Below are 15000 nucleotides of genomic sequence, written 5' to 3'. Positions count from 1 at the left end.
CACCGCCATGTTCATTCTGGATACAGAGTGTATATGTTCCTCTCCCACCTGTTCACCGACCAGGATCAATAATTCCTCCACACCATTCTCCAAAGGCATCTCACCTGCCTCAACTGGACTATAATCTAAATCCATTATATTTTGTGATACAAAATGGGAAAAGGGGAAATTATGATAATACTAAAAAACACCCTTCTAACTAACCCTACACTCATTAAAACCCACTACCCCCATTCCACTACTTTGACCCTATCTGCTCCTGCACCAGGCCAACTAACCCTACACTCATTAAAACCCACTACCCCATTCCACTACTTTGACCCTATCTGCTCCTGCACCAGGCCAACTAACCCTACACTCATTAAAACCCACTACCCCATTCCACTACTTTGACCCTATCTGCTCCTGCACCAGGCCAACTAACCCTACACTAATTAAAACCCACTACCCCATTCCACTACTTTGACCCTATCTGCTCCTGCACCAGGCCAACTAACCCTACACTCATTAAAACCCACTACCCCCATTCCACTACTTTGACCCTATCTGCTCCTGCACCAGGCCAACTAACCCTACACACATTAAAACCCACTACCCCATTCCACTACTTTGACCCTATCTGCTCCTGCACCAGGCCAACTAACCCTACACTCATTAAAACCCACTACCCCATTCCACTACTTTGACCCTATCTGCTCCTGCACCAGGCCAACTAACCCTACACTCATTAAAACCCACTACCCCATTCCACTACTTTGACCCTATCTGCTCCTGCACCAGGCCAACGACCTGGGAGGACGGGACACCACCACTCAACACACCCTGGAACTCTTCTGAAGTCAAATCTACTATGACCAAATACTTCTCTGCAGCTGCCACCAAAACATATTTTTTTTCCTGTGATTTACATTCCATTTCTGCGGTACAGTTGATAACCATTTGCTATGAACACTAAGAAGCCAACCTTACTGAAGCATATATCACTGGTTGGCCCATCCCTCTGTGCTGTCACTGATCTACTACTCACAGGGATCCTCTCAGGATCCTTCAGCCTTGACCCATCCTCCTCTACTTTCTTCACTACCTCAGCAGTGACAACCTGTTCCCAACAGTGGGGTCAGTGGGATTGGATAGGGGCCCCTCTACCTCTCTCTCTCTCTCTCTCTCTGACTGGAGGAGACAGGTGAAATGGTGTGTCTCCTCTGGTCAACAATACTCACCTTGAAAGACTCCACAGCCTGTTGGAGCTCCTTCAGCTCCTTCTCTCTCTCCTGGAATCTCTGCTGGACCTTCTGCTGACTCATCCCCAGCTGCCTCTGTGGAGAATCACTCTTCAATGAGCTATCAAGCTTTATTAGTCCAGTAGATCAATAGTATAGTAATGTGACATAGGGCCCATAGAGAGGAAGGTCTAAAAAATGGATGGTCCATTTACTAAATGATATTTATTTGTTGCTATGTGAATGATTATAGTTTTTATGGTAGGACTACATGTATCAACAGGTTGAGACTGAACTTTGGACTCATAAAAGGGCATTCAGAATGATAATAGTGTTTGACATTATAAAATGGTGATACATCTGGAGAATCTGGGTTGACATATCTATATACTCAAGGTTTGTGTTCATATTTGTTCTGCTGAGGATCCATTTCATTTCAATGATCTCATATTCAAACAGCCTTAGTTCCTACTGTATCTTGAATTCTTTGTTTATCAGACAGTCACCAACAAGTTGTTCTGGTCTTACCTGTTTCTCAGTCCTCTCTGCTGCAGCTGACACTGTATCATGGCCTTTATGTTCATCCATCACACACTGATAACAGATACACTGCTGATCGGTACGACAGTAAACCTCCAGCAGTTTGTCATGATGAGAGCAGATCTTCTCCTGTAGTTGTGCGGTGGCTTTGACCATCTTGTGCCTCTTCAAAGCAGGAGATTCGTAGTGAGATTGGAGGTGAGTCTCACAGTAAGAGGCCAGACACACCAGACAGGACATGAGGGCTTTCTGCTTTCTGGTCCCAGTGCAGAAATCACACGCCACATCTCTAGGTCCAGCATAGCACAGAGCAGGAGGGGGAGCAGCCTGGAGTCCTGTCTTCTTCAGTTTCTCCACCAGCTCAGCCAACATGTTATTTTTCCTCAGATTAGGCCTCGGACTGAAGGTCTCTCTGCACTGAGGACAGCTATAGACCCCTTTCAGAACATCCTGATCCCAGCAGCCCTCAATACAGCTCCTACAGTAACTGTGTCCACAGGGGATGGCGACTGGTTCCTTCAGTAGATCCAGACAGACAGAACAACAGAACTGGTCCTGGTCCAGCAGAACTCCCTGTTGAGCCATTTGGACGGTTGTTCACTCTCACACAGACAGACGAAACAGAGACTCAGATCAGTTTCGTTTCCTCAGAAGAGAGTTTGTGGGAGGGGGAGGGATTTCCTGGTTCTGCCAGAGGGGTGGGGTTAGAGGGAGGGAGGGGTTAGAGGAATGCAGGAAGAGAGAGAGGAACTGCATGCAACAGCAAGAGGGAGACAAATAGTTTTGTTCCAATGTTAGAGCCCTTAACATGGAACACATGACATAATGAATCTTAAAATGTGAGTTGTTAGAATATATGAAGGGTAACAGTTTTCTATGAAGTACGTATGTATCATTATTTTAATCACCTTTATAATGCCTTATAAATCAATAAGTCCTGAGGAGGTGTGATATATGGTTATTATACAGAACCACGGCTAAGGGCTGTTCTTAGACAAGACACAACACGGATTGAGAATTATCTAACACTTTCAACAATACAATCACATTTTATTTTATTGGTTACATACACATATTTATCAGTTGTTATTGTGGGTGAAGTGAAATGCTTGTGTTCCTGGTTCCAACAGTGCAGTAATATCTAACAATGCTTGTGTTCCCAGCTCCAACAGTGCAGTAATATCTAACAATGCTTGTGTTCCCAGCTCACAGAGGGCAAATCTAAAAAGTCAATGAAAATATTAGGACAAGCAATGATATATATATATATATATATATATATATATATATATATATATATATATATATATATATATACACTGTGTACTGTGATGTGATGCATAGACAATTTGGAGTACATCTGTAGTATATCTGAAGAATAGTAGATGTACAGCAGTAGTTATATAGGATGAACCATGACTAGAATACAGTATATACATATGAAGTGGACAGCAGTAGTTATATAGGATGAACCAGGACTAGAATACAGTATATACATATGAAGTGGACAGCAGTAGTTATATAGGATGAACCATGACTAGAATACAGTATATACATATGAAGTGGACAGCAGTAGTTATATAGGATGAACCAGGACTAGAATACAGTATATACATATGAAGTGGACAGCAGTAGTTATATAGGATGAACCAGGACTAGAATACAGTATATACATATGAAGTGGACAGCAGTAGTTATATAGGATGAACCAGGACTAGAATACAGTATATACATATGAAGTAGACAGCAGTAGTTATATAGGATGAACCAGGACTAGAATACAGTATATACATATGAAGTGGACAGCAGTAGTTATATAGGATGAACCAGGACTAGAATACAGTATATACATATGAAGTGGACAGCAGTAGTTATATAGGATGAACCAGGACTGGAATACAGTATATACATATGAAGTAGACAGCAGTAGTTATATAGGATGAACCATGACTAGAATACAGTATATACATATGAAGTGGACAGCAGTAGTTATATAGGATGAACCAGGACTAGAATACAGTATATACATATGAAGTAGACAGCAGTAGTTATATAGGATGAACCATGACTGGAATACAGTATATACATATGAAGTAGACAGCAGTAGTTATATAGGATGAACCAGGACTAGAATACAGTATATACATATGAAGTGGACAGCAGTAGTTATATAGGATGAACCAGGACTAGAATACAGTATATACATATGAAGTGGACAGCAGTAGTTATATAGGATGAACCAGGACTAGAATACAGTATATACATATGAAGTAGACAGCAGTAGTTATATAGGATGAACCAGGACTAGAATACAGTATATACATATGAAGTGGACAGCAGTAGTTATATAGGATGAACCAGGACTAGAATACAGTATATACATATGAAGTGGACAGCAGTAGTTATATAGGATGAACCATGACTAGAATACAGTATATACATATGAAGTGGACAGCAGTAGTTATATAGGATGAACCATGACTAGAATACAGTATATACATATGAAGTGGACAGTAGTAGTTATATAGGATGAACCAGGACTAGAATACAGTATATACATATGAAGTGGACAGCAGTAGTTATATAGGATGAACCATGACTAGAATACAGTATATTCATATGAAGTGGACAGCAGTAGTTATATAGGATGAACCATGACTAGAATACAGTATATACATATGAAGTGGACAGCAGTAGTTATATAGGATGAACCAGGACTGGAATACAGTATATACATATGAAGTGGACAGCAGTAGTTATATAGGATGAACCAGGACTAGAATACAGTATATACATATGAAGTGGACAGCAGTAGTTATATAGGATGAACCAGGACTAGAATACAGTATATACATATGAAGTGGACAGCAGTAGTTATATAGGATGAACCATGACTAGAATACAGTATATACATATGAAGTGGACAGCAGTAGTTATATAGGATGAACCAGGACTGGAATACAGTATATACATTTTTATTTATTTCACCTTTATTTAACCAGATAGGCAAGTTGAGAACAAGTTCTCATTTACAATTGCGCCCCTGCCAAGATAAAGCAAAGCAGTTCGACAACATAGAACAACACAGAGTTACACATGGAGTAAAACAAACATACAGTCAATAATACAGTAAAAAAATAAGTCTATATACAATGTGAGCAAATGAGGTGAGATAAGGGAGGTAAAGGCAAAAAGGCCATGGTGGCAAAGTAAATACAATATAGCAAGTAAAACACTGGAATGGTAGATTTGTAGTAGAAGAAAGTGCAAAGTAGACATAGAAATAATGGGGTGCAAAGGAGCTAAATAAATAAATACAGTAGGGGAAGAGGTAGTTGGGCTAAATTATAGATGGGCTATGTACAGGTGCAGTAATCTGTGAGCTGCTCTGACAGCTGGTGCTTAAAGCTAGTGAGGGAGATAAGTGTTTCCAGTTTCAGAGATTTTTGTAGTTCGTTCCAGTCATTGGCAGCAGAGAACTGGAAGGAGAGACGGCCAAAGGAGGAAATGGCTTTGTGGGTGACCAGAGAGATCCCTGACCTTATCTTCTCTCAAGAAGATGTCTGGTAGGCCATTTTTAAATACCTTTTTTGGACATTTCAAGATAGCAGATGTTTGAGTTGGGTCTATTAACACAGCTGTGAGTTGTTATTTTTTTCATTTTTTCATTTTTTACAAAATGAGCAGTCCTGGAAGTGACAGATTTTGACTCATATTGAGTGATAAGACTGAGCTATTTAAAAACACTTTTTCAACATTTCAAGATAGCAGTTAGTTCAGTTTGATCTTATTAAAGACAGCTGTATATTATTTTTTTTGACCCAAAAATATTCTATGTTCATGCCCACTTTTTTTGCACTATGTTTGAAGGCTGTCAACTTCTTGTCAGGAGGAGAATCACTTAGCCTTTCAACTAATTTTCAAATGATATGATGCCTATTTAAAAACACTTTTTCAACATTTCAAGATAGCAGTTAGTTCAGTTTGATCTTATTAAAGACAGCTGTATCATTTTTTTATTCATTTTGACATATTGTTTGGGACCACTTTTTTTGCTCTGTTTGAAGGCTGTCAGCTTCTTCTCAGGAAGAGAATCACTTAGCCTTTCGACTAATTTTGGGTTAGTTCTCTCAAGAAGAACCCATCTCAACATGACAGAAAGTAAGACAGGAGAACCTACAGTATACTGTATTCTAGTCCTGGTTCATCCTATATAACTACTGCTGTCCACTTCATATGTATATACTGTATTCTAGTCCTGGTTCATCCTATATAACTACTGCTGTCCACTTCATATGTATATACTGTATTCTAGTCATGGTTCATCCTATATAACTACTGCTGTCCACTTCATATGTATATACTGTATTCTAGTCATGGTTCATCCTATATAACTACTGCTGTCTACTTCATATGTATATACTGTATTCTAGTCCTGGTTCATCCTATATAACTACTGCTGTCCACTTCATATGTATATACTGTATTCTAGTCCTGGTTCATCCTATATAACTACTGCTGTCCACTTCATATGTATATACTGTATTCTAGTCCTGGTTCATCCTATATAACTACTGCTGTCCACTTCATATGTATATACTGTATTCTAGTCATGGTTCATCCTATATAACTACTGCTGTCCACTTCATATGTATATACTGTATTCTAGTCATGGTTCATCCTATATAACTACTGCTGTCTACTTCATATGTAAATACTGTATTCTAGTCCTGGTTCATCCTATATAACTACTGCTGTCCACTTCATATGTATATACTGTATTTTAGTCATGGTTCATCCTATATAACTACTGCTGTCTACTTCATATGTATATACTGTATTCTAGTCCTGGTTCATCCTATATAACTACTGCTGTCCACTTCATATGTATATACTGTATTCTAGTCATGGTTCATCCAATATAACTACTGCTGTCCACTTCATATGTATATACTGTATTCTAGTCATGGTTCATCCTATATAACTACTGCTGTCCACTTCATATGTATATACTGTATTCCAGTCATGGTTCATCCTATATAACTACTACTGTACATCTACTATTCTTCAGATATACTACAGATGTACTCCAAATTGTCTATGCATCACATCACAGTACACAGTGTATATATATATATATATATCATTGCTTGTCCTAATATTTTCATTGACTTTTTAGATTTGCCCTCTGTGAGCTGGGAACACAAGCATTGTTAGATATTACTGCACTGTTGGAGCTGGGAACACAAGCATTGTTAGATATTACTGCACTGTTGGAGCTGGGAACACAAGCATTGTTAGATATTACTGCACTGTTGGAACCAGGAACACAAGCATTGTTAGATATTACTGCACTGTTGGAACCAGGAACACAAGCATTGTTAGATATTACTGCACTGTTGGAGCTGGGAACACAAGCATTGTTAGATATTACTGCACTGTTGGAGCCAGGAACACAAGCATTGTTAGATATTACTGCACTGTTGGAGCTGGGAACACAAGCATTGTTAGATATTACTGCACTGTTGGAGCTGGGAACACAAGCATTGTTAGATATTACTGCACTGTTGGAACCAGGAACACAAGCATTTCACTTCACCCACAATAACATCTGATAAATATGTGTATGAAACCAATAAAATAAAATGTGATTGTATTGTTGAAAGTGTTAGATAATTCTCAATCCGTGTTGTGTCTTGTCTAAGAACAGCCCTTAGCCGTGGTTCTGTATAATAACCATATATCACACCTCCTCAGGACTTATTGATTTATAAGGCATTATAAAGGTGATTAAAATAATGATACATACGTACTTCATAGAAAACTGTTACCCTTCATATATTCTAACAACTCACATTTTAAGATTCATTATGTCATTTATTCCATGTTAAAGGCTCTAACATTGGAACAAAACTATTTGTCTCACTCTTGCTGTTGCATGCAGTTCCTCTCTCTCTTCCTGCATTCTTCTAACCCCTCCCTCCCTCTAACCCCACCCCTCTGGCAGAACCAGGAAATCCCTCCCCCTCCCACAAACTCTCTTCTGAGGAAACGAAACTGATCTGAGTCTCTGTGTCGTCTGTCTGTGTGAGAGTGAACAACCGTCCAAATGGCTCAACAGGGAGTTCTGCTGGACCAGGACCAGTTCTGTTGTTCTGTCTGTCTGGATCTACTGAAGGAACCAGTCACCATCCCCTGTGGACACAGTTACTGTAGGAGCTGTATTGAGGGCTGCTGGGATCAGGATGTTCTGAAAGGGGTCTATAGCTGTCCTCAGTGCAGACAGACCTTCAGTCCGAGGCCTACGCTGAGTAAAAATAACATGTTGGCTGAGCTGGTGGAGAAACTGAAGAAGACAGGACTCCAGGCTGCTCCCCCTCCTGCTCTGTGCTATGCTGGACCTAGAGATGTGGCGTGTGATGTCTGCACTGGGACCAGAAAGCAGAAAGCACTCATGTCCTGTCTGGCGTGTCTGGCCTCTTACTGTGAGACTCACCTCCAATCTCACTACGAATCTCCTGCTTTGAAGAGGCACAAGCTGGTCAAAGCCACCGCACAACTACAGGAGAAGATCTGCTCTCATCATGACAAACTGCTGGAGGTTTACTGTCGTACCGATCAGCAGTGTATCTGTTATCTGTGTACAATGGATGAACATAAAGGCCATGATACAGTGTCAGCTGCAGCAGAGAGGACTGAGAAACAGGTAAGACCAGAACAACTTATTGGTGACTGTCTGATAAACAAAGAATTAAAGATACAGTAGGAACTAAGGCTGTTTGAATATGAGATCATTGAAATGAAATGGATCCTCAGCAGAACAAATATGAACACAAACCTTGAGTATATTGATATGTTAACCCAGATTCTCCAGATGTATCACCATTTTATAATGTCAAACACTATTATCATTCTGAATGGCCTTTTATGAGTCCAAAGTTCAGTCTCAACCTGTTGATACATGTAGTCCTACCATAAAAACTATAATCATTCACATAGCAACAAATAAATATCATTTAGTAAATGGACCATCCATTTTTTTAGATCTTCCTCTCTATGGGCCCTATGTCACATTACTATACTATTGATCTACTGGACTAATAAAGCTTGATAGCTCATTGAAGAGTGATTCTCCACAGAGGCAGCTGGGGATGAGTCAGCAGAAGGTCCAGCAGAGATTCCAGGAGAGAGAGAAGGAGCTGAAGGAGCTCCAACAGGCTGTGGAGTCTCTCAAGGTGAGTATTGTTGACCAGAGGAGACACACCATTTCACCTGTCTCCTCCAGTCAGAGAGAGAGAGAGAGAGAGAGGTAGAGGGGCCCCTATCCAATCCCACTGACCCCACTGTTGGGAACAGGTTGTCACTGCTGAGGCAGTGAAGAAAGTAGAGGAGGATGGGTCAAGGCTGAAGGATCCTGAGAGGATCCCTGTGAGTAGTAGATCTGTGACAGCACAGAGGGATGGGCCAACCAGTGATATATGCTTCAGTAAGGTTGGCTTCTTAGTGTTCATAGCAAATGGTTATCAACTGTACCACAGAAATGGAATGTAAATCACAGAAAAAAATATGTTTTGGTGGCAGCTGCAGAGAAGTATTTGGTCATACTAGATTTGACTTCAGAAGAGTTCCAGGGTGTGTTGAGTGGTGGTGTCCCGTCCTCCCAGGCCGTTGGCCTGGTGCAGGAGCAGATAGGGTCAAAGTAGTGGAATGGGGTAGTGGGTTTTAATGAGTGTAGGGTTAGTTGGCCTGGTGCAGGAGCAGATAGGGTCAAAGTAGTGGAATGGGGGTAGTGGGTTTTAATGAGTGTAGGGTTAGTTGGCCTGGTGCAGGAGCAGATAGGGTCAAAGTAGTGGAATGGGGGTAGTGGGTTTTAATGAGTGTAGGGTTAGTTGGCCTGGTGCAGGAGCAGATAGGGTCAAAGTAGTGGAATGGGGGTAGTGGGTTTTAATGAGTGTAGGGTTAGTTGGCCTGGTGCAGGAGCAGATAGGGTCAAAGTAGTGGAATGGGGTAGTGGGTTTTAATGAGTGTAGGGTTAGTTGCCCTGGTGCAGGAGCAGATAGGGTCAAAGTAGTGGAATGGGGGTAGTGGGTTTTAATGAGTGTAGGGTTAGTTGGCCTGGTGCAGGAGCAGATAGGGTCAAAGTAGTGGAATGGGGTAGTGGGTTTTAATGAGTGTAGGGTTAGTTGGCCTGGTGCAGGAGCAGATAGGGTCAAAGTAGTGGAATGGGGTAGTGGGTTTTAATGAGTGTAGTGTTAGTTGGCCTGGTGCAGGAGCAGATAGGGTCAAAGTAGTGGAATGGGGTAGTGGGTTTTAATGAGTGTAGGGTTAGTTGGCCTGGTGCAGGAGCAGATAGGGTCAAAGTAGTGGAATGGGGGTAGTGGGTTTTAATGAGTGTAGGGTTAGTTGGCCTGGTGCAGGAGCAGATAGGGTCAAAGTAGTGGAATGGGGGTAGTGGGTTTTAATGAGTGTAGGGTTAGTTGGCCTGGTGCAGGAGCAGATAGGGTCAAAGTAGTGGAATGGGGTAGTGGGGTTTTAATGAGTGTAGGGTTAGTTGGCCTGGTGCAGGAGCAGATAGGGTCAAAGTAGTGGAATGGGGTAGTGGGTTTTAATGAGTGTAGGGTTAGTTGGCCTGGTGCAGGAGCAGATAGGGTCAAAGTAGTGGAATGGGGTAGTGGGTTTTAATGAGTGTAGGGTTAGTTGGCCTGGTGCAGGAGCAGATAGGGTCAAAGTAGTGGAGGGTTAGTTAGAAGGGTGTTTTTTAGTATTATCATAATTTCCCCTTTTCCCATTTTGTATCCCATAATATCATGGATTTATATTATAGTCCAGTTGAGGCAGGTGAGATGCCTTTGGATATACGACGTAATAAATTGTCATCAGCTTATTGGGTTGAAAGGCTGTGAGGTTGAGCATCCCACTGCTACTGTTCTAGATGACTGTTGGGAATATACTAGTAGACAAGGCAGTGGTTTTGGTTGGACAGTTGGAAAGCTTGCTGATGAGAGTAGTTTCAGGGAGTTGGAGGTTGGCCCTTTCTGTGGTGATAGGAGATGTTCCTCCATGGTTACTCCCAGATCCTGTTGTTGATCTAACCTTGGTAGACAAAAGGAAAGATTGGGTCAGAAGTCAGTGATAAAGGGAAACTGGTTGACAATTACATTGGTAGAAGTTGTTAAGGTTTTTTACCTCTTTTCACAGATGGATCCAAGGACCCAGATAGTGGGCCCACAGGAGCAGGTGTTTACCTTCCTGAATGTGATGTGCAGATATGTAGAAGACTAACAGATGAACTGTCAGTGTACTCAGTTGAACTGTTGGTGATAATAGTTGTCCTCCAGTGGGTGGAGGACGAACAACCTGTTAGAATTATAGTATCCTCAGATTCTCTGTCTGTATTGAATAGTTTATCATCTGGTAAATCTATTAGGAGTGACCTACTATTGGAGGTATTAATGTTATTATGGAGAATTGAGAGAATGGGTCTAGTAGTGAGATTATGCTGGGTCCCAGCACATTCAGGTGTGGAATGGAATGAAATTGTAGACTAATTAGCTAAAATAACTTTAAAACAAGATATAATATATATTAATGTTCCACTGGGTAGAGGTGAGGACAAATGTGAGATCAGAGACATTTTGATAGATGTGTGGCAGAAGAGATGGGACTCTGAGCACAAGGGACGGCATTTATATGCCCTCCAAAGAAAGGTCGGTGGACCAAGGTTCAAAGGTCAGATTAGGAAGGAAGAGGTGGTGTTTCCTCGATTGTGTTTAGGACATTGTACATTGAACTGGTCCTTCCATCTGGTTGGCAGCATGTGAATGGTTTGTGTCTGGAGGGTATTGTCAATGAAATGGTGGAGCATGTGTTGTTATATTGTTGTAAGGATGTTGAAGAGAGGGAAAGATTGAAGTGTAGGGTCATTGAGGTTGGATGGGGTTGGATGGGGGGTTGGAAGGGATTTGGGGGATGGGGGAGGGTCTATTAGAAGTTAGTAGGGATCTTTTTTATTTTCTCAGAAGTACTGAGTTAGGTAGGAGGATTTAGAAATGGTGTAAACCGTGATTGAACACACTCCAGCACAGTAGGAGGCGCCACGCTCCTTTAACGTTGGTTTGAGGACCGCCATTATACCATAGAAGAAGAAGAAGTTGGTAACGTGAGGTTTTGTCGTTCGTAAAGAGTGCAGCTATTCTTTTGCCTATTTTCCAAATGTATTTTGTCATGGTGGGAGGGTTTGTTTATCGGTTTCCGCTGTTTATCGGTTAGAGTTGAGGAGGGAGTAGGGTAGTTTGATGTCCTCAACCGAGTGGAGAAGAAACGCTGTCTCTTCAGGTGCGTTGTGGAGAATGGTGTGGAGGAATTATTGATCCTGGTCGGTGAACAGGTGGGAGAGGAACATATACACTCTGTATCCAGAATGAACAAGGCGGTGGTTGTGGTAATGTAAAAGGTGAGTCTTGTTACCCGGCTAGTTACCAGTATGATTTATGTGAGGGGTTGTGTTGGTGCTGATTTCGACAAGAGTAGTGGTGTCTAATCTGCCTCCGTTTATTACCACCGAACAGATCCGTAAAGAGTTGGTTCGTTTTGCTAAATGTGGAAGTGTTTTTCTGAACGAAATTCAAGGTTAAACAGGGGAGGGGTGGTACACAGGGTTTGTTAGCACAGAGGAGCCCAGTGATATAATATTATATATATAATATTACTATATGTCCCAGCTGTTTGCTGTGGTTTTGAAGTAATTATTATTAACTAACCTTGTAGGTTTACCTCAGGTAACTTATTATTAACTATCCTTGTAGGTTTACCTCAGGTAACTTATTATTAACCATCCTTGTTTACCTCAGGTAACTTATTATTAACTACCCTTGTAGGTTTACCTCAGGTAACTTATTATTAACTAACCTTGTAGGTTTACCTCAGGTAACTTATTATTAACTAGGTTACAGCTACTTGGTGAGGAAGCTCAATGTTCACCTGATTATAGATCATAGTGACCTACAGGGATGGTTCGCGCAAAGCCTTCAAAGGTTAAACATGTTCTGGTCATGGTTAACTGTATATATATATTTTTTTATATATATAAAAAGGTGTAAATTCTCAACAAATCGCATGTCCCTGTTCTCTTTTTCAAGATGTGGCCGATTTAAACAGTCAGAAGAAAGACAAAAAAAAGAAATAACCTTATTTTATTTGTTTCTAAATGGCTGCTGGGTAATATGATAATCGTTGAAATCTGTTGGTTCGTAGACATCAAATAGAGAGAATGCTGCGCAGGTTCACTGAGTTGTAAACCTAATGGATAGGTGGAGATCATTGATTTGTAGCTCTGACTCAGTTGCTACCTCAGATTATGAGCCTATCAAGTGTGGTGAATGAGGTATGTAGTTCCCACAGAAGACCACAGGGAGGAGCAAGAGAGATATAAACCCATACAGTTCATCTCTTTAAATACCCTGAACCTAACAATCAATCTCATGTATTTATAAAGACCTTTTTACATCAGCAGATGTCACAAAGTGCTGTACAGAAACTCTAACCCTACGTATAACCTGTTTTATCCTGAACCCTAATTCTAGGGTAGGGTAGCCTAGAACCCCTTTAGAAACTATTATAGTAATAATATTATGTTAGTAAATACCATTATAGTACTAAATAGGTTCTATTGTTATTTTTTAAATAAAACCTATGTATAGTACTTAGCATTTAACTGTTTTTTTGTTATTTTATTATATTTATTATTTAGAGGAGTCTGTCTAAATAATGAAAAGTTAAGTTATTGCCAGACTTTTTAATGAAACCTTTATTTAACTAGGCAGGTCAGTTAAGAACAAATTCTATTTACAATGACGGCCTCCTGGGGACCAATGGGTTAACTGCCTTGTTCAGCGGCAGAACAACAGATTTTTACCTTGTCAACTCTGAGGTCGTCTCTGAGAGACTCAATACAACAGGGGTCTCTGATTTCTATGCTGCAGTACTGAGGGCCTGGCAGCTGCTGAGACCCACACGAGAGGAGGGGGGGTGTGGTGCCTGGGCCGTGGGGATGGGAGGAACCACTGATCACTGGGTTTGGTGGACCTGGAGAGCAGGGTGGCAGCGTTCTGACTCAAAGCAGCACAGAGGCTACTGTACCGTACGGAGGTGGGCTTAGCGGGAGGGAAGGGGCATCAGAGGCAGGGGGTTGTGGGGGCTGAGAGCATGGCAGGGTATAGGTGGAGGGTGCTCTATAAGCTCCCAGTGCTGGAAAGGTCAGGGGTCATCCAGTGGAGGGTATTACATGGAGCCCTGGACACCAATAGCTGATTGGCTCGGGTTGACCTGGGAGTTGGGGAGGGGTTGTCCGTTTTCTACAATGACAGACTGTTCATCATGTTTTCTCTGTGTTGCCGGGGTAATGCCATTACTGTTTATTTTATTCCACCTTTATTTAACCAGGTGGGCCAGTTGAGAACAAGTCCTTTATTTAACCAGGTGGGCCAGTTGAGAACAAGTCCTTTATTTAACCAGGTGGGCCAGTTGAGAACAAGTCCTTTATTTAACCAGGTGGGCCAGTTGAGAACAAGTCCTTTATTTAACCAGGTGGGCCAGTTGAGAACAAGTCCTTTATTTAACCAGGTAGGCCAGTTGAGAACAAGTCCTTTATTTAACCAGGTAGGCTAGTTGAGAACAAGTCCTTTATTTAACCAGGTAGGCTAGTTGAGAACAAGTCCTTTATTTAACCAGGTGGGCCAGTTGAGAACAAGTCCTTTATTTAACCAGGGAGGCTAGTTGAGAACAAGTCCTTTATTTAACCAGGTGGGCCAGTTGAGAACAAGTCCTTTATTTAACCAGGTAGGCTAGTTGAGAACAAGTCCTTTATTTAACCAGGTAGGCCAGTTGAGAACAAGTCCTTTATTTAACCAGGTGGGCAAGTTGAGAACAAGTCCTTTATTTAACCAGGTGGGCCTGTTGAGAACAAGTCCTTTATTTAACCAGGTGGGCTAGTAGAGAACAAGTCCTTTATTTAACCAGGTAGGCCAGTTGAGAACAAGTCCTTTATTTAACCAGGTGGGCCAGTTGAGAACATGTCCTTTATTTAACCAGGTAGGCCAGTTGAGAACAAGTCCTTTATTTAACCAGGTGGGCCAGTTGAGAACAAGTCCTTTATTTAACCAGGTAGGCTAGTTGAGAACAAGTCCTTTATTTAACCAGGTGGGCCAGTTGAGAACAAGTCCTTTATTTAACCAGGTGGGCC

At 41.3% G+C, this 15000-nt stretch overlaps 1 protein-coding gene and 1 pseudogene across 2 annotated transcripts in view; one reads left to right on the top strand and one right to left on the bottom strand.

The window, feature by feature from the left end:
* Positions 1–2400, bottom strand: part of LOC145867168 (tripartite motif-containing protein 16-like) — a 9686-nt pseudogene extending 7286 nt beyond the window's left edge. The window contains exons 1-2 of the transcript XR_014383253.1: positions 1749–2400; positions 1221–1316 (exon numbers count right to left, since the gene is read on the bottom strand). The product of XR_014383253.1 is annotated as a tripartite motif-containing protein 16-like (transcript). The remainder of the gene's footprint in view (positions 1–1220; positions 1317–1748) is intronic.
* A 5402-nt stretch (positions 2401–7802) lies between these two features.
* Positions 7803–15000, top strand: part of LOC145867153 (tripartite motif-containing protein 16-like) — a 14077-nt gene continuing 6879 nt past the window's right edge. The window contains exons 1-2 of the mRNA XM_082971215.1: positions 7803–8466; positions 8900–8995. Of these exons, the coding sequence (XP_082827341.1) occupies positions 7870–8466; positions 8900–8995 (693 nt within the window). The 5' untranslated portion in view covers positions 7803–7869. The remainder of the gene's footprint in view (positions 8467–8899; positions 8996–15000) is intronic.

Source organism: Salmo salar, unplaced genomic scaffold (assembly GCF_965601325.2).
Source record: "Salmo salar unplaced genomic scaffold, fSalSal1 ptg000221l, whole genome shotgun sequence".
Classification (NCBI taxonomy): domain Eukaryota; kingdom Metazoa; phylum Chordata; class Actinopteri; order Salmoniformes; family Salmonidae; genus Salmo; species Salmo salar.
Note: the sequence above shows the minus strand (reverse complement) of the source record. Positions and strands in the feature narration are given on the sequence as shown.